This window comes from Macaca mulatta, chromosome 20 (genome assembly GCF_049350105.2).
Source record: "Macaca mulatta isolate MMU2019108-1 chromosome 20, T2T-MMU8v2.0, whole genome shotgun sequence".
NCBI lineage: Eukaryota > Metazoa > Chordata > Mammalia > Primates > Cercopithecidae > Macaca > Macaca mulatta.
In genome coordinates, this window is record NC_133425.1 from 63,781,812 (window position 1) to 63,807,054 (window position 25,243).

General features: G+C 43.2%; 1 protein-coding gene and 2 long non-coding RNA genes across 13 annotated transcripts in view; 1 reads left to right on the forward strand and 2 right to left on the reverse strand.

Moving 5' to 3' along the window:
• NFATC3 (nuclear factor of activated T cells 3) overlaps nucleotides 1-25,243 on the forward strand; it is a 154,878-nt gene that overhangs the window by 122,543 nt on the left and 7,092 nt on the right. For 2 of the 11 annotated variants that reach the window (XR_013411018.1, XR_013411020.1), the window contains exons 10-11: nucleotides 12,391-12,529; nucleotides 14,040-14,143. The exons of 3 other annotated variants lie outside the window; for them this stretch is intronic. Coding sequence is in view for 2 of the 8 variants with exons in the window: in XM_015126455.3 (XP_014981941.2) it covers nucleotides 14,040-14,140 (101 nt within the window). In the remaining 6 variants the exon portion in view is untranslated. Of the gene's footprint in view, nucleotides 1-12,390; nucleotides 12,530-14,039; nucleotides 14,144-21,444; nucleotides 21,595-25,243 lie in introns of all 11 variants that reach the window. 6 more of the 11 variants (XM_015126455.3, XM_077984312.1, XR_013411019.1 and 3 more) reach the window with 5 other exon arrangements.
• Nucleotides 3,251-6,753, reverse strand: LOC144337661 (uncharacterized). Its single transcript, XR_013411072.1, has 2 exons — nucleotides 5,687-6,753; nucleotides 3,251-3,837 (listed from the first exon to the last, which is right to left on the reverse strand). It is a non-coding gene; the product is annotated as an uncharacterized LOC144337661 (long non-coding RNA).
• On the reverse strand, nucleotides 8,765-15,256 carry LOC144337662 (uncharacterized). Its single transcript, XR_013411073.1, has 2 exons — nucleotides 15,208-15,256; nucleotides 8,765-9,425 (listed from the first exon to the last, which is right to left on the reverse strand). It is a non-coding gene; the product is annotated as an uncharacterized LOC144337662 (long non-coding RNA).

Below are 25,243 nucleotides of genomic sequence, written 5' to 3' on the forward strand. Positions count from 1 at the left end.
CCAGCTATTCAGGAGACTGAAGTGGGAGGATTGCTTGAACCCAGGAGGCGGAGGTTACAGTGAGCCGAGATGGCGCCACTGCACTCCAGCCTGGGCAACAGAGCAAGACCCTGTTTAAAAAAAAAAAAAAAAAAGTATTATGGATTTTTAGTATTAGATGAAGTGTTAGATGAACCAAAGGCTAAAGTTTATAATTATCCTTGTTCAGTTTCATTGAGATGATTTTGGTGCCTCATATCAACTTTCCAAGCTCAGAAGAATCCCAGAAGCATTTCTCAGTCTCAGGCTTCCTGGGGCAAGGCAGATAATCCTTTGGCGGTTACAACAGCAGCACAGTACTGACATTTCACCAAGTGGTGTTCTCTTTCAAGTAGTCCCCCTGGAAGGCTGTAATATAAACTTAATCAAACAATTAAGGCATAGTTCATGACTATTTTGCTTCTTGCCTTTATATTTTCTTCACTACCTCCATATATCATTGTACCTCCTTGAAAAGCATGTTCTATGGCTATCCAATTATCACTGAATTTTACTCATATTTACAATTTGTATGCCTGGAAATGTAATTTTCTGTAAACATTTATGTTCATTATGGTTTTTATGCTGCAGTTTTTGGACAAGATAATAAACATTAAAACAGTTGATTTTATCATAGATATGGAAACTGTCAAGCTGTTATTCATTTATTTATTTTTTGAGATGGAGTTTCCCTTGTCACCTGGGCTGGAGTGCAGTGGCGCAATATCAGCTCATTGCAACCTCTGCCTCCCAGGTTCAAGCAATTCTCATGCCTCAGCCTCCCGAGTAGCTGGGGTTACAGGTGCCCGCTGCCATGCCCAGCTAATTTTTGTGTTTTTAGTAGAGACAGAGTTTAGTCATGTTGGCTAGACTGGTCTTGAACTCCTGACCTCAAGCGATCTGCCTACCTTAGCCTCCTAAAGTGCTGGGATTACAGGCATGAGCCAATGCACCTGGCCTTTTTAAAATTTGTTTTGAGACAGGGTCTCACTCTGTTGCACAGGCTGGAGTGCAGTTGGCGCAATCATGGCTTACTGCAGCCTTGACCTCCCGGGACTCAGGTGATCCTCCCACTTTAGCTCCCCAAGTAGCAGGGACTACAGGCACACACCACCATGCGTGGCTCATTTTTGGTTTTTTTTTGTTTGTTTTTGTTTTTTTGGTAGAGATAGGGTTTCGCCATGTTGTCGAGGCTGGTCTCAAACTCCTGGGCTCAAGTGATCTGCCCTCCTTGGCCTCCCAAAGTGCTGGGATTATAGGCGTGAGCTACTGTGCCCATTTGTCAAGCTGTTTTAAACATTTTAATTAAAATTTGATTCAGTGTGGTAGTTGATAATGGTTTTTGGTTTTTTTTTTTTTAAAGAAAGATTATAGCAACCAGACACAGTGGCTCATGCCTGTAATCCCAGCATTTTGGGAGGCTGAGGTGGGTGGATCACATGAGGTCAGGAGTTCGAGTCCAGCCTGGCCAACATGGCAAAACCCCATCTCTACCAAAAATACAAAAAATAAATAAATAAATAAAAACGGAGCGTAATGGTGTATGCCTGTAGTCCCAGCTACTTGGGAGACTGGGATAGGAGAATCACTTGAACCTGGGAGGTGGAAGTTGCAGTGAGCTGAGATGGCACCACTGCACTCCAGCCTGGGCAACAGAACGAGACTCCATCTCAAAAAAAAAAAAAAAATTATAGTATTGTGAAACTAGACTGTCTTAGACGTTTAAATACAGGCCCATTTAATTTATGATTGAGTTAACCGAATCCTGTTACAACTTTCCATTAAAGTCCCTCAGTTCCCACTTGTCCTCCTTGTTCACAGACTAACAGAGCCACAGCTGCAGCTCTTCAGCAGAGAAGAGGATGCATGTTAAATATAGCCTGACCTGCTGCTGTGGTGAAAACTGACACTGCCACTTGCAGGCTCTGTTCGGTAACATGCTGATCCTGAATGTAGGGCATTTGGTAATTCAGCAGTAAACAGGGACTCTAGTCATGACCTCAGCTGCTTCAGTTCTGTATATAAAAGACAAGCAGAAGAGCCTGCTTTCAAAAAGCAGGTGCTTTTTAAAATCAAGGGAATGAGGAACACAACATTCAGGTGGTTACTTGGATGTGGGAAGCAGGAGACTGGTATGGAGGAGAAACAGAGAGGTTAATATTGTCAGTGTTCTCTTGCACCTGTTGGTTAGTGGTTTCACTGGTGTCTATTTTATTAAAATAAATAAAACAAGGCCAGGCGTGGTGGCTCACGCCTGTAATCCCAGCACTTTGGGAGGCCGAGGTGGGTAGATCGCCTGAGGTCAGGAGTTGGAGACCAGCCTGGCCAACATAGTGAAACCCCGTCTCTACTAAAAATACAAAAAAATTAGCTGGGCGTAGTGGTAGGCCCCTGTAATCCCAGCTACTCTGGAGCCTGAGCGAGGCAGGAGAATCGCTTGAACCCGGGAGGTGGAGGTTGCAGTGAGCCGAGATCATGCCATTGCACTCCAGTCTGGGCAACAGGAGCAAAACTCTGTCTCGAAATAAATAATAAAACTTAAATAAATTAATTAAATTAAATAAAAGCCATGCACAGCCAGTGGTGAGAGTGTGTCATCTATGAGGTATAATCACTATGGGCACAGGAGTGGAGCGAGGTAGATAATGCTAAAATTTCTCTATTAACTTGGACACTAGATGACTCACGAATCCTCTTTTGGGAAGCATGCATGTACTATACAGCCTCAAACATATTTAGAATGATTGATTCCAGAAGCTGAAAGGTCTTGTAAATAATGCCCATGTAGACTTTAAATCATGGCTTATGCGAGATGGATCACAATGGGAATTTAAGACCTTAGACACAATCACCCTGGGACATACAATAAGAAAAATTGAGTTTTAGGCCTAATGAAGAAAGAACAACAAACATTTGAGAAGATTTTTTACTTTTTATATCAAATGTGTCTGTGTACTTCCATGAACATAAATAAGTTGACCTTTTTTTTTTAATGAATGTATTATTTCTGAACAAAACATTTATTTTAATCAACCTACATTAAGATTTATACATGGCCAGGTACTGTGGCTCATGCCTGTAATCCCAGCACTTTGGGAGGCCAAAGCGGGCAGATTGCTTGAGCTCAGGAGTTTGAGACCAGCCTGGGCAACATGGTGAAACCCTGTCTCTATAAAAAATACAAAAATTAGGCCAGGTGTGGTGGCGTGTACCTGTAGTTCCAGCTACTCGAGAGGCTGAGGTGGGAGGATCACTGAAGCCTGGAAGGCAGAGGTTGAAATTAGCAAAGATCATGCCACTGCACTTCAGCCTGAGCGACAGAGGAGACCCTGTCTCAAAATAAATAAATAAAATGCAATTTAAAAATATAAATTTATGCATAAGCTAGGAAAAGTCCAAGAGAGGCTACCACTAAAGCAGCATATCAGAAGTCTTCAAACTAAGTTCCCCTCAAAATGTATATTTAAAAATAGTTGATGGCTGGGTGCGGTGGCTTATGCCTGTAATCCCAGCACTTTGACAGGCCGAGATGGGAGGATCATTTGACATCAGGAGTTCAAGACCAGCCTGAACAATGTGGTGAAACCTCATCTCTACTAAAATAGTAAAACTTGGGCCAGGCACAATGGCTCATGGCTGTAATCCCAGCACTTTGGGAGGCTGAGGCGGGCGGATCACTGGAGGCCAGGAGTTCGAGACCAGCCTAGCCAACATGGTGAAACCCCGTCTCTACTAAAAATACAAAAATAAGCCGGGTGTGGTGGCATACACCTGTAATCTAAGCTACTTGGGAGACTGAGGCAGGAGAATCGCTTGAACCTGTGAGGCAGAGGTTGCAGTGAGGTGAGATGGTGCCACTGCACTCCAGCCTAGGCAACAGAGCAAGACTCCGTCTCAGAAAAAAAGAAAATAGTAAAAATTAGCTAGGCATGGTGGTGAACGCCTGTAATTTCAGCTACTCATGAGGCTGAGGCAGGAGAATCACTTGAACCTGGGTGGCGGTGGTCGCAGTGAGCCAAGATCATGCCACTGCACTCCAGCCTGGGCAACACAGTGATACTCTGTCTCAAAAATACAAGAAAAGGTAATAAATTATGGTTACTGTTTCTTGATAAACTCATTTTTTTTAACACTTTGCTAGTAGCTCATTTTTCCCAACAATGTATGAAATGTGAATTATTAATCTTAATTTTGCATAGATGTGGCTCAGAGACCTTACGCACATCCCAGTGTTATATGGCCACAAATAATTGGAGCAGGCATTTGAATCCAGATCTGTCTGAAATGTAGATTTTCTCACGTGTTTTTAGTGGCTTCTAAAATAGCTATAATTGATTACTTATATAATCTTGCTTCTGTAAAGATAATAGCATTGTAACTTTCTAATGTGCTGCCATGTGTAAGATAGCAAAACCTGTCTTAAAGATGTATTCTATTTTAAAATTGATATCCTTTTTTCGAGTTCCTTCGAAGATGGATTATTCACAGGAACAAAAAATTTTTTTAATGAGAGATAAATTGTTTAATTTTAGGTTCAGCAGTTAAACAAGCTTTTTGTGGTTTGGTGGCAGTTTTCTGCCTTGGCATTACAAGGTTTCCTCTTGCCAACAATCATAGCATTTGTTAGACTTAGATAAATGTGTTCAAACAGCTTTTCTCTGCTTGAAGATGCCTGGCTCTGTTTTTTTTGTTGTTTGTTTTTTTTTTTAAAGACATTTCTAAAGCCTATGGTTAGCCTCTCTATCTGGGCAAGAGAAAAAGTGTGAAAGTCTCATTTATGCTGGAAAATAGGGTAGAGTTGAGAGTGATGGTTACAAGCATTTTAACTTTACATCTACAAGAATGTGGTACAGATTAAGTTCTTGATAATCATGTTGTATATTTAAAAACATCTGTAGATGATTTTATGTAGAATGGAAATTTTAACATTTTATTTGTGTTTATTTCTTTGATGAGGTAGCAGAGACAGGAGTTTGCTGTGTTGATCAGGCTGGAGTGCAATGTGACAATCATGGCTCACTGCAGCCTCGATCTCCCAGGCTCCCGCAATTCTCCCACCTCAGCCTCCCTAGTAGCTGGGACTACAGGTGCCTACCACCACGTTCAGCTAATTTTTAAATTTTTTTGTAGAGGCGGGCTCTCACTATGTTGCTCAGGTTGGTCTCGGCCTCCCAAAGTGCTAGGATTACAGGCGTGAGCCACCATGCCTGGCCTGTGTTTCTTAATATGATAATTTTGTTGAACAAGTAATACATTGATATGGTTCAAAATGCTAAAATTACAAATTATACATAGTAAAAAAAGAAATCTGTCTTCTAGGTAGATACTCCGTTGTCCTCTGTAGGGAGAATTGGAGTTTACTAGTTTCTTGGTTGTCATTCTGTGCATTTATAAACAGTTGCATATTTTTTTCCTTATTTTTACTAGCATATTATGTATACTGGTTTATACTTTGCATTTCCCATGTAATATAGAATCTTGGGAGATTTTTCTGTACTGTAACATAAAAGAGCTTCCTTGAAAGATATTCTTAAAATAGCATATTCCATTAAATATTCTATAAAATACTGTTGTGAATATTTGTACCACTGTTAATTAATTAATTAATTAATGTATTTATTTAGAGATGAATTCTCGCTCTGCTGCCCAGGCTGGAGTACAGTGGCACCATATCGGCTCACTGCAACCCCCACCTCCCAAATCTGTGATCTCTGTTCATATTTGCTTACTTTTCTGTTAGATTGTTGATCCATCCTCTTACTGATTTATAGAAACCCTTTGTTAGGTTCATTAGCTCATTGAGGTGTGAGTTAAATGTACCCAGATTTATAAATTTTAAAAGAGGAATTTACAAAAGTCCTCCAAGTCTTGCTTTGAGTTAATGGTTAGAGCTGTGAAAACCTAATTAAGTCATTTCATACAATGTTCTCTCATGAGAAAAGCCAAAGTTTGTTTAAAATTTAAAATTTACCATTTTAATCATTTTAAGTATATAGTTAAGTGGCATTAAATACATTCACAATATTGTATAACCACCGCCACTATCTGTTTCCAGAACTTTTTCATCACCCAAACATTACAACTCTATAACCATTAGGTAATAACTACTCATTTCCTTCCTGACTCCCAGCCCCTGGTAACCACTACTCTGCTTTCTGTCTCTATGATTTCCCTACTCTAGATACTTCATATAAGTGGGATTACACAATATTTTTCCTTTCTTCTGTGGCTTATTTCACTTAGCATAATGTTTTCAAGGCTCATCCATATTGTAAGCATATGGAGGAATAATCTATTAGAATATTTTTATGTAGCATATTATTTACATATAATATTCCGTATGGAGGAATAATATTCAATTGTGTGTGTACACCACATTTTATCCACTCATCTGGCGAAAAATAATTTGGGGCTAGGCACGGTAGCTCACGTCTCTAATCCCAGCACGTTGGGAAGCTGAGGTGGGTGGATTCCCTGAGCCCAGGAGTTCAGGACCAGCCTGGGCAACATGGTGAGACCCCATGTCTATAAAAAATTTAAAAATTAGCTGAATGTGGTGCTGTGCACCTGTAGTTCCAGCTACTCAGGAGGCTGAGATGAGAGGATCACCATGAGCTTAGGAGACGGAGGTTGCAGTGAGCTGAGATTGCACCATGCACTCCAACCTGGGCAACAGAGACCCTGTCTCAAAAAAACAGTTGATGAACACACACATATTTAAAAAAAAAAAAAAAAGATGGACGGGGCTTGGTGGCTTACGTCTGTAATCCCAGCACTTGGGAGGCTGAGGCAGGTGGATCACCTGAGGTCAGGAGTTCGAGACCAGCCTGACCAACATGGTGAAACCCCATCTCTACTAAAAATATAAAAATTAGTTGGGCATGGTGATAGGCGCCTGTAATCTCAGCTACTCGGGAGACTGAGGCAGGAGAATTGCTTGAGCCCAGGAGGCAAAGGTTGCAGTGAGCTGAGACCACGCCATTGCATTCCAGCCTGGGCAACAAGAGCAAGACTCTATCTCAATAAAAAAGATAATTTGTGTTATTTCCCTCCCTTGGCTGTTGTGAATAATGCTGCCGTGAACACTGGCATACATACTGTTTGAGTCTCTCTTTCCAGTACTTTTGGGTGTTTACATAAGAGTGGAATTGCTGAGTCCTATGGTAATTCTGTGTTCGGCTTTCTTTTTGAGATGGAGTCTCGCTCTGTCACCCAGGCTGGAGTGCAGTGGTACGATCTGGGCTCACTGAAGTCTCTGCCTCCTGGGTTCAAGCGATTCTCATGCCTCAGCCTCCTGAGTAGCTGGGATTACAGGCGTGTGCCATCAAGCCCAGCTAATTTTGTATTTTTAGTAAAAACGGGGTTTCACCATGTTGGCCAGGCTGGTCTCAATCTTCTGACCTTAGGTCACCCGCCCTCCTCAGCCTCCCAAAGCGCTGGGATTACAGGCGTGAGCCACCGAGGCCAGCCTCCATGTTCAACTTTTTGAGGAACTACTGAATTTTTTTTTTATCCTACAGCAGTCACACCATTTTACATTTACAATGTATAAGGCTTTCAGTTTCTTTATACCCTTGCCAACACATGTTATTTTCCATTTTTAAAATAATAGCCATTCTACTGGGTATTAAGTGATATCTCATTATAATTTTGATTTGCATTTCTCTACTGACTAATGATGTTGAGCATCTTTTCATGTGCCTGTTGTCCATTTGTATATTTGCTTGTCTATCCAAATCCTTTATTCTTTTTTTTTTTTTTTTTTTTTTTTGAGACAGAGTCTGGTTCTGTCACCCAGGCTGGAGTATAGTGGTGTGATCTCGGCTCACTGCAGCCTCCACCTCCCGAGTTCAAGCGATTCTCCTGTCTCAGCCTCCCAAGTAGCTGGGATTACAGGAGCACACCACCATGCCTGGCTAATTTTTTGTATCTTTATTAGCGATGGGGTTTTGCCATGTTGGCCAGGCTGGTCTCGAACTCCTGACCTCAGGTGAGCCACCCGCCGCAGCCTCCCCAAGTGCAGGGATTACAGGCATGAGCCACCACGCCCGGCTTAGTTTTCAATGTAGAAATCTTATACCTCTTTGATTAATTCCTAAGTATTTTATTATTATTATTATTATTTTTTTTTTTTTTTTTTTTTTTTTGAGACGGAGTCTCGCTGTGTCTCCCAGGCTGGAGTGCAGTGGCGTGATCTCGGCTCACTGCAAGCTCCGCCCCCTGGGTTCACGCCATTCTCCCGACTCAGCCTCCCAAGTAGCTGGGACTACAGGCGCCCGCTACCACGCCCGGCTAATTTTTTTGTATTTTTAGTAGAGACGGGGTTTCACTGTGTTAGCCAGGATAGTCTCGATCTCCTGACCTTGTGATCCACCCGCCTCGGCCTCCCAAAGTGCTGGGATTACAGGCTTGAGCCACCGCGCCCGGCCACGTATTTTATTATTTTTGATGCTACTGTAAATATAATTGTTTTTCTTACGGTCAGGCGTGGGGGCTCACACTTGTAATCCCAGTACTTTGGGAGGCCGAGGCAGGCGGATCACCTGAGGTCAGGAGTTCAAGACCAGCCTGGCTAACATGGGCCCGCCTGGCCAACATGGGGAAACCCTGTCTCTACTAAAAATACAAAAATTAGCTGGGCGTGGTGGCATATGCTTGTAATCGCAGCCTATTCGGGGGGCTGAGGCAGGAGAATCGCTTGAACCCGGAGGCGGAGATTGCAGTGAACCGAGATCATGGCACTGCACTCCAGCCTGAGACTCCGTCTCAAAAACAGACAAACGAAAAGAAAAAAAAAACCCAAAAACAAGACTTGTTTTCTTGGACCTTTTATTCCAAGTATATAGAAGTACAACTGAATATTGTGTGTTGATTCTATATTTTGCAACTTTGATGACTTTGTTAGTGCTAACATTTTTTTGTTTGTGTGGATTCTTTAGAGTTTTATATTTATACTATCATGCCATTCGTGAACAGAGATAATTTTATTTCTTCCTTTTTAATTTGGATGGCCTTTATTTATTTGTTTGTTTATTTTTCTAACCTAATTGCTCTGGCTAGAACTTCTAGTGGTAGGCTGGTAGAAGTGGTGAAAGAGTGAGCATCTTTGCTTTGTGATCTTAGGGGGAAAACTTTTGTTCTTTGTTGATAATGACAGGAACTAAGGGTTTTTCATATATGGCCTTTTTCATATTGAGGAAATTCCTTCTATTCTTCGTTTATTGAATGTTTTCATCTTGAAAGAGCATTGAATTTTGATAAATGGGTTGGGCGCGGTGGCTCACACCTGTGATACCAGCACTTTGGGAGGGTGAGGCAGGCAGATAGCTAGAACCCAGGAGGGGGAGGCTGCAGTGAGCCGTGATTGGGATGCCACTGTACTCCAGCCTGGGCAACAGAGTGAGACCCTGTCTCGAAAAAGAGTTCTTTCCCTGCCACTGCCAAGTCAAGTGGAGGCAGAGGCTTGGGTGTGTTCACGATTCGACTTCACCCGTAGACCACCACCATGGCCAAGGAAGGCGTTGTTGCTGGAGGTGTAGTGGATGTTAATACTGCTTTACAAAAGGTGTTGAAGACTGTTCTCACCCATGATGGCCTGGCACGTGGAATTCGCGAAGCTGCTGAAGCGTCAGGCCCATCTTTTGTGTGTTTGCATCCAACTGTGATGAGCCTATGTCAAGTTCATAAAGGTTCTTTGTGCTGAACACCAAATCAACCTAATTAAGGTTGATGGCAAGAAACTAGGGGGAATAGTTAGGTCTCTGTAAAATTGATAGAAAGGGAAAACCCCATAAAGTGGTTGGTTGTAGTTGCGTAGTAGTTGAAGGGTACTTCAAATGCAAGAAATGAACAAATAGAACTCTGGCTTACCCCCCTCTCCCCCAACACACACACACACACACACACACACACACACACACACACACACACACACACACTCACAGTCACACAATCTGGCACGATGGTTCAATCCTGTAGTCCTAGCACTTTGGGAGGCTGAGGTGGGCAGACTGCTTGAGCCCTAGAGTTCAAGTCCAGCCTGGGCAACATGATGAAATCCCATCTCTGCTAAGAATACAAAAAATTAGCCAGGTGCTGTGGTCCCAGATACTTGGGAAGCTGAAGTGGGAGGATTGCTTGAGCCTGGGAGGTAGAGGCTGCAGTGAGCCATTATTGTGCCACTGCACACCAGCCTTGGTGACAGAGTGAGACCTTGTCTCAAAAAAAATTTTTTTTACAAATGCTTTTCTGCATCTGTTGAGATGATCATGTGGTTTTTAAATTAATTTTTGTAGAGGCAGGGTCTTGCCATGTTGCCCATGCTGATCAGGAATATGGGTTTTTTGTTGTTGTTGTTGTTGTTCAATTAATTTGACATATTACTTTAATTGATTTTCACTTGTTGAATCATCCTTGCATTCTGGGAATAAAACTCCCTTGGTCTTAATGTATTGTCCTTTTAATATGCTGCTGAATTGTGTTAGTGTTTTGTTGATTTTTGCATCTATGTGAATAAAGAATATTCTGTAGTTTTGTTTCTTTCTTTCTTTTTTTTTTTGAGATGGAGTCTTGCTCTGTTGCCCAGGCTGGAATGCAGCGGTACAATCTCGGCTCACTGCAACCTCTGCCTCCCCAGTTCAAGCAAATCTTCTGCTTTAGCCTCCCGAGTAGCTGGGACTACAAGCGCGCACCACCGTGCCCAGCTAATTTTTTTGTAATTTTAGTAGAGATGGGGTTTCACCATATTGGCTGGGCTGGTCTCGAACTCCTGACCTCGTGATCCACCCACCTTGGCCTCCCAAAGTGTTAGGATTACAGGTGTGAGCCACTACATGCAGCCTTTTCTTATAGTATGTTTTTCCGGCTTTGGTGTCAGAGTAAATTCTGGCTTCATAATGAGTTAGGAAGTGTTTCCTCCTCCTTAATTTTTTGTAAGAGTTTCAAAAGAATTGAAACTCTTTTTTCTTTGTTTTTGAGATGGAGTCTCGCTCTGTCGCCAGGCTGGAGTGCAGTGGCGCGATCTCAGTTCACTGCAACCTCTGCCTCCTGGGTTCACGCCATTCTCCTGCCTCAACCTCCCAAGTAGCTGGGATTATAGGCACTCGCCACCACGCCCAGCTAATTTTTGTATTTTTAGTAGAGACGGGGTTTCACCATGTTGGCCAGGATGGTCTCGATCTCGTGACGTTGTGATCCTCCTGCCTCAGCCTCCCAAAGTGCTGGGATTACAGGCGTGAGCCACTGTGCCCAGCTGAAACTCTTCTTCTCTAAATGTTTGTTGTTGTTGTTTGAGTCGGAGTCTCGCCCTGTTGCCCAGTCTGGAGTGCAATGGCATGATCTCGGCTCACTGCAGCCTCCACCTCCTGGGTTCAAGCAATTCTCCTGCCTCAGCTTCCTGAGTAGCTGGGATTACAGGCACCTACCACACGCCCAGCTAATTTTTGTGTTTTTGGTAGAGACAGGGTTTCACCATGCTGGCCAGGCTGGTCTCGAACTCCTGACCTCAGGTGATCCACCCGCCTTGGCCTCCCAAAGTGCTGAGATTACAGGCGTGAGACAGCGTGCCCGGCCCACTTTTGTAAATGTTTGGTCAAAGTTTTTGTGATCAGGAGAGATGAATGAGGTATATTTTGGAGCTCACAAAAGTGCTTCAAGGAACTAGAAGGATTTCTGAAGCACTACAAGTTTCTGTAAAGCACAATCTGAAAGTACCACTTAATTCATCCACTCACAAAAGCTCCCGTAGTGTGTGTTGGCCTCTTGCTTTGTTCCTGGGCTGCTTTCTTATGATTTTTATGCTGCTCTACCTGTAATCACACGTTCTATACCTTCAAGTCTGTTTTGGAGGATTCAATTGTGGCGATTGGGAACCCCCCAAAAAGAATATTTTGATATTTTCAGTCTTTAAAATACTTCACGCACACTGTAATCTTTAAATCACCTCTGAGAACTAGGTGAGTGATCTCAAATTAAATAATAAACAAGCTTAAGTCAGAAAAATTTTGCTTAAGCAAAGGATTTCTGGATTTTGTTTTGTTTTGACCCTTAGGGTGTATTTTGTACAGATTGGCTCTTCCTTTGTTTTTCTTCTTTTATCTGCTTAAAATGATACTATTAGTATCATTTTAGTTAGTGTTCATAGAGACTACATGCAGATTTTTCCCTTCTAAGAAGGTTAGGTCCTTTTGCTTGAAGTTGTACAACAGAGGCCAAGAATAATTCCTTACAGGCAAAAAGATGAGAGTTTGCCTATTTCGTTATTGTGTTTTAGACTCTTGGGGCATCTGAATGCTTTAGCCAGTACTGCAGAACTGACCAGTGGTGACTCTTCTTTTGTGTAGTGACTTTCCTTTTGTTTTTTTTTTTTTTGAGACGGAGTCTCCCTGTCGCCCAGGCTGGAGTGCAGTGGCCGGATCTCAGCTCACTGCAAGCTCCGCCTCCCGGGTTTACACCATTCTCCTGCCTCAGCCTCCGGAGTAGCTGGGACTACAGGCGCCCGCCACCTCGCCCGGTTAGTTTTTTGTATTTTTTAGTAGAGACGGGGTTTCACCATGTTAGCCAGGATGGTCTCGATCTCCTGACCTCGTGATCCGCCCGTCTCGGCCTCCCAAAGTGCTGGGATTACAGGCTTGACAAGCCACTGCGCCCGGCCTGTGTGACTTTCAAACATTTTTGACAACTGCGTACAATAAAAAACAAAGTTTATGTTGTGACCCAGTACACAAAAAATATATACATATGCAGCTAGTGTTAAAGTCTCACAAACCAATTCTTAACCTTTATTAGAGGAAACGCAGCCTGCCATCTTCTATTTTGTTCTATTTTTTTTTCTTTTTTTTTTTTTCTTTTTTTTTTTCTTTTTTTGAGATGGAGTCTCGCTCTGTCACGCAGGCTGGAGTGCAGTGGTGCGATCTCGGCTCACTGCAAGCTCCACCTCCCAGGTTCACGCCATTCTCCTGCCTCAGCCTCCTGAGTAGCTAGGACTACAGGCCCTGCTGCCACGCCCAGCTAATTTTTTTTGTATTTTTAGTAGAGACAGGGTTTCACCTTGTTAGCCAGGATAGTCTCAATGTCCTGACCTCGTGATCCGCTCGTCTCAGCCTCCCAAAGTGCTGGGATTACAGGCGTGAGCTACCGCGCCTGGCCTATTTCTTTCTCTTTTTTAAAATACTAGTTTCAACTTGAATTGATTTCATAAATTTCTGATGGATGTGAACTTTAGTTTAAAAAATACTCCTCCAGCCGGGTGTAGTGGCTCACACCTGTAATCCTAGCACTTTGGGAGGCTTAGGTGGGCAGATCACCTGAGGCCAAGAGTTTGAGACCAACCCGTCCAACATGGTTGAAACTCCATCTCTACTAAAAATACGAAAACTAGCCAGGCGCAGTGGCAGGTGCCTGTAGTCCCAGCTACTAGGGAGGCTGAGGCAGGAGAATCACTTGAACCCGGAGGCAGAGGTTGCAGTGAGCAGAAATTGTGCCACTGCACTCCAGCCTGGGTGACAGAGTGAAGACTCCATCTCAAAAAATAAAAATACTCCTTCATGACTCAGATTTGTCTGTACATACAGTTTTCTGGGCTGCTACCTGTAGAGATTTTGATTTTGTGGGTTTGAGTTTATATTTTTATAAAGCATTCAGGAGTTTATATTTTTATCAGTTGCCCAGATAATTCTGATGTAGCCTTAGCCAAGTGTTTGGGAACTACTAATAGATATAATGTAATAAAAACTAGTTTATTTAAAGCTAAATTTATCCCTTAAAACCACTGAAAACCATAATTGTAACTCTTAAAGTTATTGCCCTTCAAATTTTTAAAAAATCATCTTAGTACCTAAGCTGTCTGAACTCCAATATTTATATCATCTAGTAAAATGTGGAGAGCCATTTTATGCAGTGATTGACAAGTAAAAGTTAAATTTCTTTTGCTTATAGAAAAAAAACAGGCTGGACACTGTAGTAGATTAAGTTTACCCTCTGGTTTGTTCCATTCAGTAGTGATGTTGTCTTCTTTGACACAGACCAATTTATATCTGACTTGGAACACCAGCCATCAGGTTCAGCAGAGAAATGGCCTAACCACAGTGTGCTCTCATGTCCAGCTCCTTTCTGGAGAATCTAGAGGGTGAGTGTTGATTGAAATGTGTCATTGTTTTTGTGCCCAAGTCTGGTATTTGCATGCAGTGGCTGGATTTGCATGTGCTACAGAGGAGGGGGTATGCACGGGCACTTTCTAGTAGGCCCACTCATTATCTTTGGAACTACACTTTGACTCTGCCTTTTAAACTTAACCACGCTCAGGCTCTTACACTTGTTCTTATGATTTTATTATTGAATGAAAGGCAAGTGTTGACTTAGATTTATTAGACCAAAGCAGAAAGAGGTTCCATATCTGTGAATTCTATGGTTTGGGTGCTGAGTAAATTTGGTTGCTGATCAGGTTTGTAAGCCTACTCATTCCTGGGTCAAGTACTCTTAGGTTTTGATGTGAATGAAATCAGGAAATTTTGTCCATTTTTCAGAGGCAACCCAGAATATTTATCCCTAGCCTGCCCTGTGGGCCCATGTTTGCACTTCTGGTAGTTCTCTGGGGCTCTACTTGGAAGGAAGCTGTAGCACTAGAGCCAGTTAGTCTGTGTCTAGGCTTAGGCTTCTAGACTCAGCAGCCAAGGAGGAACGAAGCTATTCCTTGCTGTCATGTTGGCTCCTTTCTTCAAATACTGTCAAAGCCACTTAAGAAAATATGTGAGGCCGGGCGCGGTGGCTCACGCCTGTAATCCCTGCACTTTGGGAGGCCGCGGCGGGCGGATCACGAGGTCAGGAGATCGAGACCATCCTGGCTAACACGGTGAAACCCCGTCTCTACTAAAATACAAAAAATTAGCCGGGCGCGGTGGCGGGCGCCTGTAGTCCCAGCTACTGGGGAGGCTGAGGCAGGAGAATGGCGCGAACCCGGGAGGCGGAGCTTGCAGTGAGCCGAGATGGTGCCACTGCACTCCAGCCTGGGCGACAGAGTGAAGACTCCGCCTCAAAAAAAAAAAAAAAAAAAAAAGAAAATATGTGATAGAAATTATAAATATAAGGGCCGGGCGCGGTGGCTCAAGCCTGTAATCCCAGCACTTTGGGAGGCCGAGACGGGCGAATCACAAGGTCAGGAGATCGAGACCATCCTGGCTAACATGGTGAAACCGCGTCTCTACTAAAAAAAAAATGCAAAAAAAAAAAAAAAAAAAAGAAATTATAAATATACAGATTATAACTTCCTAAATGCCATTTGAATTTTATTTTAAAATGAATTTGGATTTGGAAGGGGCCTTGGAAATCATGTTCACTACCCAAACCTTTATATTTAGGTTTCTGCAGCCTCCTGATGACTTATCAGGCAAGATACCAAAACCCTGGCTTCTCCCAGAGCTGGGCCTACCCTGGTCTCACATCATTCTTGTCCAGCCATGAGAGGAGTGGTAACTTAATTCCTGCATTGAATGTATATAACACTCTCAGGAGAGTTATAACCAGAGGATTTAAAATAATTTCCTCATATTAGGGGTGAGAAAATAAGTTGCAGAAAGATTAGTTAAGTCACCCGAGTCACATCCCAGCTAAACTAAGACTAAAACTTACTTCTTCCAGTGTTTAGCCCAGTGTGCTTCCCATGTGTGAAACAACAAGTTGGTCACTGATAATCTTGGTATGAAGGAAATATTTCTGTGAAGTGAAGGGATCAATGGATGACCGAGTGAATAAGGGTGACAACATAGAAGAAACAGCAGTGTGGTAGACAACTCCTTTAAGATGTTAAGCCATGAAAGAAAGAATTAGATACAGAGGGGAATGTGGGGTCCAGTGATTTTATTTGTTTGCTTGCTTGCTTGCTTGCTTGCTTTTTTGAGATAGAGAGATTTACACTTTTTTTTTTTTTTCTTTTGAGATGGAGTCTCCCTCTGTCACCCAGGCTGGAGTACAGTGGCATGATCTTGGCTCACTGCAAGCTCCACCTCCCGGGTTGATGCCTTTCTCCTGCCTCAGGCTCCCGAGTAGCTGGGACTACAGGCGCCCGCCTCCATGCCCGGCTAACTTTTTATATTTTTAGTAGAGATGGGGTTTTACCGTGTTAGCCAGGATGGTCTTGATTTCCTGACCTCGTGATCCGCCCGCCTCAGCCTCCCAAAGTGCTGGGATTACGGGCGTGAGCCACCGCACCCGGCTGTGATTTACACATATTAAGTGCTGATGAGAAGGATCTGGGGAGATGAGTTGATAGGGACAAAGAAGTGAAGAAAATTGATGCAGCAAGGTGTTCAAGGGGATCCAGAGCACAGGTAGTGGAATGGATCCTGTGGATTTTTGGGTCTGGAGCTCAGGTTTGGCCCTTAGAGGTAGTAGATTTGGGAGTCAACAGTGGACAAGATTATTCAGAGGAAAATGTACAAAATGAGAAAACAAAATAGGGATGAGGATTCTTCTGATAATTTTGAAATGCTTCTGAGTCCCCACATCTTAAGCCAAATTGAGAGAAGTTTTATTTTTTCACATTTCAGCTTTTGCTGATAGAAGAGTACATGCTGATACTTGAATATACTTTCAAGTACCTGTGTACTGTTTACTCAGCTGGAGATTTAATGTTTGTCTTTGTAGAATGTTTTCAGTTAAAAACATTCCTAGAGGAAAGATTGTTATGACACTGATTATAGCATCACACATAGAAGAGGTTTCCTTTTTTTTTTTTTTTCTTGAGAGAGTCTCGCTCTGTCACCCAGGCTGGAGTGCATTGGCACCATCCATACTGGCTCACTGCAACCTCTGCCTCCCAGGTTCAAGCAATTCTCCTGCCTCAGCCTCCCAAGTAGCTAAAATTACAGGCACCTGCCACCACACCTGGCTAATTTTTTTTTGTATTTTTAATAGAGATGGGGTTTCACCATGTTGGCCAGGCTGGTTTTAAACTCCTGACCTCAAGTGATCCGCCAACCTTGGCCTCCCAAAGTGCTAGGATTACAAGCGTGAGCTACCACACCTGGCCAAGAAGAGATTTCTTAAAAAGGAAGAAGTCTTAAAAGGACTAATTTTCCCCCTCAATCCATTGGGTGGGGTGGGGGGAAGGTATAATAATTTTCCTTTACTAGTATTAGAGCTAATGTTAAAAGTGAATCTCTGATCTATTGCTGGTGAAATTTTTTATATAAAAAAAGTAAAGGATATCTTCAAATCATTGTGCATGTGTTTTTAATCTGTCCAATGGTAGGAAGCTGTCTAGAATTCAGGGTGAAATTTAAGATAACTTAGTTAAAAATCTATCAGTCCACCCCATTGTATGAGGTAAAAAGAAGAAAAAAAATAATTAGGCTTGGATGCAGTAGCTCATGCCTGTAATCCCAACACTTTGGGAGGCCGAGGCAGGTGACTGCTCGAGCCCAGGAGTTTGAGACCAGCCTGGGCAACATGGCAAAACCCCATCTTTACAAAAAAAATACAAAAATTAGCTGGGCATGGTGGCTTATGCCTATAGTCCCAGCTACTCGGGAGGTTGAGGCAGGAGGATCCCTTGAGCATGGGAGGTGAGGTTGCAGTGAGGCAGGATCACGCCAGTTCACTCCAGCCTTCGAGATCACGCCACTGCACTCCAGCCTGGGCAACAGAGCAAGACTCTAGTCTCTGTCTCAAAAAAAAAAAAAAAAAAAAAATCTGGCATAAAAGAGCTCAAGCTGATTTTCTTGCTTACAATACTTATTCTTCCTGTGTTATAATTATGGTGGTAAGTTTTATTTTTGTTAGTAGTATTAGCTAAGTTAGTATAATGGAGATCTCAAAGAAATTTCCACATAGGAAATTTCTCTCACACCTCGTGGTAATTCAGAGATCAAGATTCCTTGGCCGGGCGCGGTGGCTCAAGCCTGTAATCCCAGCACTTTGGGAGGCCGAGATGGGTGGATCATGAGGTCAGGAGATCGAGACCATCCTGGCGAACACGGTGAAACCCCATCTCTACTAAAAAATACAAAAAACTAGCCGGGCGAGGTGGCGGGCGCCTGTAGTCCCAGCTACTCAGGAGGCTGAGGCAGGAGAATGGCGTGAACCCAGGAGGCGGAGCTTGCAGTGAGCTGAGATCCGGCCACTGCACTCCAGCCTGGGCGACAGAGCGAGACTCCGTCTCAAAAAAAAAAAAAAAAAAAAAAAAGATTCCTTTCAGTTTGTTGTTCCTCTTTCTCCTTAGGTTTTGTCAAAGCAGAGAAACCACTTAGTCATGACTGAGTCTTAGCCCCAGGAAGGGATGGGAAAAGGGGAGGAACAAAGAAGCCAAGGAAGTGATGAGGAAGATACATACGTCACTTTTGTTCACATTTCATTAAAGAAAACGAATTACATGGGCCATACCTAGCTACAATGGGGAAGCCAAGAAATATACTCTGTAGCTGGATGCCAGTGTGACTAACTAAACCTCAATTACCGTGGAAGAATGAATTAAGATAATTAGCAGCCTATCATAGATACCTTCTAAATTTTCAGGAACTTATTTCTGTCTGTAGCTTGAAAAGTCAAATTAATGTTTTTTTGGTTTTTCCCTTTTTTTTGTTTTATTTGGAGACAGGATCTCGCACTGTTGCCTAGGCTTGAGTGCAGTGGTGCGCGATCATAGCTTGCTGCAGCCTGGAACTCACTGGGTTCAAGTGATCCTCCTGCTTCAACCTCCCAAAGTGCTGGGATTACAAGCATGAGCCACCACACCTAGCCAAATTAATCAGATTTTGAAAATTCCAAATTAATTCCTCAACTCATGCCATAAATAGGTGAATTCAGTTCAGACATGGTGGCTCTCGCCTATTATCTCAGCATTTGAAAGGCTGAGGCAGACAGATGACTTGAGTTCAGGAGTTTGAGACCAGCGTGGGCAACATGGCAAAACCCTGTCTCTACAAAAAATTTAAGAAAAAATTAGCCGGTTGTGGTGCTGCTTATGTTGCAGGTTGCAGTGAGCCAAGATCGTGCCACTGCACTCAAGCCTGTGCGACAGAATGAGACCCTCAAAAAAAAAAAAAGGTGAATTCAGTATTTCCTGTATTTAGTTTAGATGTTGCTTTTATAACAATTGCATACATGTAGGCTTCATTTTAAAAAAAACATTTAATCTTTATTTTATAAAAACAACATCTCGGCTGGGCACAGTGATTCATGCCTGTAATGCCAGTGCTTTAGGAGGCTGAGGCGAGGTGGGAGGATCAGTTGAGGCCAGAAGTCCAAGACCAGCCTGGGCAACATAATAGGACCCTGTCTCTATCCTCCCCAAAAATAAATTAGCTGGGCCGGGAGCGGTGGCTCACGCCTGTAATCCCAGCACTTTGGGAGGCTGAGATGGGCGAATCACAAGATCAGGAGTTTGAGACCAGCCTGAACGTGGTGAAACCCTGCCTCTACTAAAATACAAAAAAGATTAGCTGGGCATGGTGGCAGGTACCTGTAATCCCAGCTACTCAGGAGGCTGAGGCGGGAGAATTGCTTGAACCCGGGAGGTGGAGGTTGCAGTGAGCTGAGATCATGCCACTGCACTCCAGCCTGGGCGACAGAGCAAGACTCCATCTCAAAAAAAATAAAATAAATTAGCTGGGCATGGTGGCACATGCCTGCAGTCTCAGCTACTTGGGGCAGGGGTATGAAGCAGGAGGATCACTTGAGCCTAGGAGATCACAGCTGTAGTGAGCTATGATCACACCACTTCACTCTAGCCTGGGTGGCAGGCTAAGACACTCTCTCCTAAAATAATAATAGTAATAATAATAATAAAATAACACCTTCACAAAATTGTTTACCCAGGGAATGAATACCTTTAATCTTCTGGCTCAGGAAAAGAAAGAAAAGATTAACGTGACCAAACTGGTGAATGTTCATTGTAGCTTCAAGAGGAAATAACATATAAGTGGAGTCTAATAATACCCAAAAATCCTTTACAAAATTGCAAATTAGAAAGGTCCGTTGGGATTTTGTGTATGTGGCAATGTGTATCTACTCCCTTCAAAGAGGGAGTGCCCTGGGTTACCCTACCCCTCTCTACCTGGTTGTGAAGTTCCATACTATATACTTGTCAGTTCTAACTTTGAATTCTTAAGCATGGGAAATAGCTCTAAATAAGAGGCCTGTTGGTACTCAAGCACCTCATTCTTGTGTGTAGAAATAGCATTCCAGTGGACTGCCAATTTGAACATTTCTTGAATAGGAACATTTTTTTCTTACAGCAAACATTATTGATAGCTCTGACTCTACTTTTGTTGTGGTGGCACAGGCAAATTTAGATGTTGAGGTAGTGGAAGTCACAGATGGTGGCTGCCAAAAGTGTGCCAGATCCTGTGACCTACATAACCTGTTAGCACCCTTATTGAGGACTGTTCACTCTTGTTCTAGGCTTTTAATTCACTTTGCTCGTTAAAGGGAGGAAAATGAGGGCCGGGTGCAGTGACTCATGCCTGTAATCCCAGCACTTTGGGAGGCCGAGGTGGGCGGATTACGTGAGGTCAGGAGTTTGAGACCAGTCTGGCCAACATGGCAGAAACCCCGTTTCTACCAAAAATACAAAAATTAGCTGGGTGGGAGGCAGAGGTTACAGTGAACCAAGATCACACCACTGCACTCTAGCCTGGGCGACAGAGTGAGACTCCATCTCAAAAAAAAATTGGGAAGAAAAATGATAAAATTGTACATTAGGGGCATAAACAATTCCTTACACTCTTATCTTAATTTGGTGAAAAAATAGGAAGCCACATCACATACTTAGTGGACTAGGGTTTATTTTTACTTTTTTTTTTTTTTTTTTAAGAGAAAGGCAAATTGTCACGGCCGGGCGGGGTGGCTCACGCCTGTAATCCCAACACTTTGGGAGGCCAGGGCGGGTAGATCACGAGGTCAGGAGATCAAGACCATCCTGGCTAACATGGTGAAACCCCGTCTTTACTAAAAAATATACAAAAAAAAAAAAAAAAAAGCCGGGCATTGTGGTGGGCACCTATAGTCCCAGCTACTCAGGAGGCTGAGGCAGGAGAATGTTGTGAACCCGGGAGGTGGAACTTGCAGTGAGCCGAGATCATGCCACTGCAGTCCAGCCTGGGAGACAGAGCAAGACTGTTTCAAAAAAAAAAAAGAAAAAAAATTGTCCCTTTGTTTGTTGGTCAGGCTATTCTTGAACTCCTGGCCTCAAACAGTCTTCCTGCCTTGGCTCATTCCCATAACAGGCATGATCCATGGCACCTGGCCTGGATTATGGTTTAAATAAATCAGTAAATTCATGCATATATCCATTCAAAATGACTTGAAAAATTAAATTGTAAGCAGTATTTTTAACAACTTAAAAATTGTGCTTATCAAGATTGTTAATGACTTAAATTTACATTACATCATAGATTTGTTTAACATTAATAATTTTGACTTGCTTCATTTGAGACCTATGTTTTGGCCAGTCCCAGCAGGAAGATATCTGAAGAATCTAGAGGTGAGAGCCTGAACCCAGAGCCCTCAGCTCGAGGGAGAAGTGAAGGAGAAGGAAAGCAGAGGACTTGCATGATTAACACTTGGTTCAAGTTATTGCTAAAGGTCTGTGAAAGCACTTTGTTGCAGTTCTGACTCCCTAGCCTAAAATTCATATTCAGTGCTCACCTGTAGCAATTACGTGAACATGATTTTTGTTGTCATTGTTCCAAGTCCCCAAATTGTATTAAAGATTCAGTTGGCAAGTAATTTTATTTAGTACTCAATATATGTAAGCACTAGGGATTCAGGGGAAAACAAGATAGAGAAAGTCTGCCCCATTGGAACTTAAATCTCCTGACTGCTGGTGAATTTATAAATAAGTGAATCCTGTAGTATAATGTATGGTTGCGTATAGTCGGCTTGAGTGCTACTTTGTGGAAAATCTTCTGACTTTAACATAGTCTTAAAATCCTAAACTGTCAGGAACTTTCCAGGTTCCTTCAGCTAAGTAAGGTGAGGCACACCAGGCAAAGGAACAGCAGAGCTTTGATAAGGGGGAGCAGAAATAATAACACAGCATTGAACAAGCTTCTGTTATAAACAATACCACATGCCTATTTTAGAAAATGATGGTTTCATCCTACGTAAGTGTACTTGGTAAGTGGATAGACAGTGCTCGATATCGACCCTCATCGTCAGGAAAATGTAAGCATTGACTTCGTATAAGACATAGAACAGTACCTCAGCTGGGTGCAGTGGCTCACGCCTGTAATCCTAGTACTTTAGGAGGCTGAGGCAGGAGGATCACTTGAGCCCAGGAGTTTGAGACTAGCTTGGGCAACATGGCGAGACCTCGTCTCTGCAGAAAAAAAAAAAAAGTCCAAAAATTAGCCAGTTGTGGGCGTGGTAGCACATGCCTGTAGGCCCAGCTACTCAGGAGGCTGAGGTGGTAAGATCACCTGAGCCCAGGAATTCAAGGCTGCAGTGAGCCGTGATTGTGCCCCCTGCACTCCAGCCTGGGCAACAGAGTGAGTACTCTATTGCCAAAAAAAAAAGAGAGAGAGAAAACACATCATGTGGTTTTTGATGATAAAGCACCATTGTAAATCAGTTTGTAGTTTTAAAACTTGAGCAGTGAGGCCGGGCGCGGTGGCTCAAGCCTGTAATCCCAGCACTTTGGGAGGCCGAGACGGGTGGATCACGAGGTCAGGAGTTCGAGACCATCCTGGCTAACACGGTGAAACCCCGTCTCTACTAAAAAATACAAAAAACTAGCCGGGCGAGGTGGCGGGCGCCTGTAGTCCCGGCTACTCGGGAGGCTGAGGCAGGAGAATGGCGTAAAAACCCGGGAGGCAGAGCTTGCAGTGAGCTGAGATCCGGCCACTGCACTCCAGCCTGGGCGACAGAGCGAGACTCCGTCTCAAAAAGAAAAAAAAAAAAAAAAAAAAAAAAACAAACTTGAGCAGTGAAATACAAATTGTAAAAAGTATTTTTCATAGCAGCCTAGAACATCTTTAAAGTTACCGCCTTTGGAAGTGATAAGTGATAAGAAAAGATGATTTGATTGTGAGCGAGGTGCTTGCTTATATATTTGGCTTTTTGCCACTGCTATAACCCCTGCTTGAAATAGACATTGTGAAAATCAAATGACATGCATTAGTTTTAACATTCTGTGGTCCCCTTCCTACCTACCACCTAATGAACTTTCACTGTGCTTGTTCTAAATAGCTTCCAAGTGATTGTATTGAATTAGGGTCCATTTATTCAGTCATCAGGAATGGATGTTTTCTCAGTGGCAAGGTTCTTGCCTTTTGGGAGCTCATAGCCTATTTGGGAGACATAATGATGAGGAGGAATGTTAGAAGTCATGCACAGAGATTTGTGGGCCATCCTTGTGCTCCGTCTTAGCACAGGACTAGCCTGTAGAACCCCCAGAATCTACATGGAAAACACTGTTCCTTGTATTTTTTGTGGCTTGAAATAACAGGTACCAAGGGCTGCCTTGCCTTCTTATGCTCCCTTTATATTCCCTCTCTGTGTACTATATAAGAGGTATTTTTCCTCTCCATTGTACTGATGAGGAAACTGAAGAGAAAAATATATTACTATGCAAAGCATCCTCACAACTTTTCATTTACAAAGAAGCTATTCCAGTGAGTTATTTTTAGAGTCAGGAGTAAGTTTAGTTTATATTCCATTATTCTTTGCAGCATCCATTATGAATGGTTAATAAATCCTAGCCTGGCAAATTTACTTAAATATTATCTGACAGGTCAGGCACAATGGCTCACACCTGTATTCCCAGCACTGTGGGAAGATTGCTTGAGGCCAGGAGTTACAGATCAGCTTTGGCAAAATAGCAAGACCCTATCTCTACAAAAAAAATTTAAAAATCAGCCAGGTGTGGTGGTGTGTGCCTACAGTCCCAGCTATTAGGTTGGTGCAGAAGTAATCACGGTTCTTGCCATTAGAAGTAATGTTAAAAACCACAGTTACTTTTGTACCAACCGAATACTTGGGAGGCTGAGGTGAGAGGATGGCTTGAGCCCAGGAGTTCGAGTTTGAGCTATGATTGCACCACTGCGCTCCAGTCTGGGTAACAGAGCCAGAGCCTGTCTCTTAAAAAACAAAAAATAAAACACCGGGCGCGGTGGCTCACACCTGTAATCCTAGCACTTCGGGAGGCTGAGGCAGGTGGATCATGAGGTCAGGAGTTAGAGACCAGCCTGGCCAAGATGGTGACACCCTGTCTCTACTAAAAATAGAAAAATTAGCCAGGTGTGATGGTGGGCACCTGTAATCCCAGCTACTCTGGAGGCTGAGGCAGGAGATGAACCCGGGAGACAGAGGTTGCAGTGAGCCAAGATTGTGCCACTGCATTCTAGCCTGGGCGACAGAGGAAGACTCCATCTCAAAAAAAAAAAAAAAAAAATCTGACAAAGTACTTTATCAATCTGTATCTTAAAAAATTGCTTATCGGCCAGGCGCGGTGGCTCAAGCCTGTAATCCCAGCACTTTGGGAGGCCGAGACGGGCGGATCACGAGGTCAGGAGATCGAGACCATCCTGGCTAACACGGTGAAACCCCATCTCTACTAAAAAAAAATACAAAAAACTAGCCGGGCGAGGTGGCAAGCGCCTGTAGTCCCAGCTATTTGGGAGGCTGAGGCAGGAGAATGGCGTAAACCCTGGAGGAGGAGCTTACAGTGAGCTGAGATCTGGCCACTGCACTCCAGCCTGGGCGACAGAGCCAGACTCCGTCTCAAAAAAAAAAAAAAAATTGCTTATCGCTGGCCGGGCGCGGAGGCTCATGCCTGTAATCCCAGCACTTTGGGAGGCTGAGGCAGGTGGATCACAAGGTCAGGAGATCGAGACCATCCTGGCTAACACGGTGAAACCCAGTCTCTACTAAAAATATAAAAAATTAGCCGGGCGCGGTGACAGGAGCCTGTTAAAAAAAAAAAAAAAAAAAAAAAAAAAAGGCTTATCACTTAGTGATTATTAGCTCACCAGTATTGATTAATCTTCACTGTTTTGTAGAGTCCTTTGGCTTCAAGTCCCTACTTCTTTACTATTCTACATTCAGTACTAACCACAGCCAAGCCAAACCTTTTTTTTTTTTTTTTTTTGAGAGTCTTACTCTGTTGCCCAGGCTGGAGTGCAGTGGTGCAATCTTGGCTCACTGCAACCTCCGTCCCCCAGGTTCAAGCGATTCTCCTGCCTCAGCCTCCCGAGTAGCTGGGATTACAATCGCCTGCCACCATGCCCAGCTA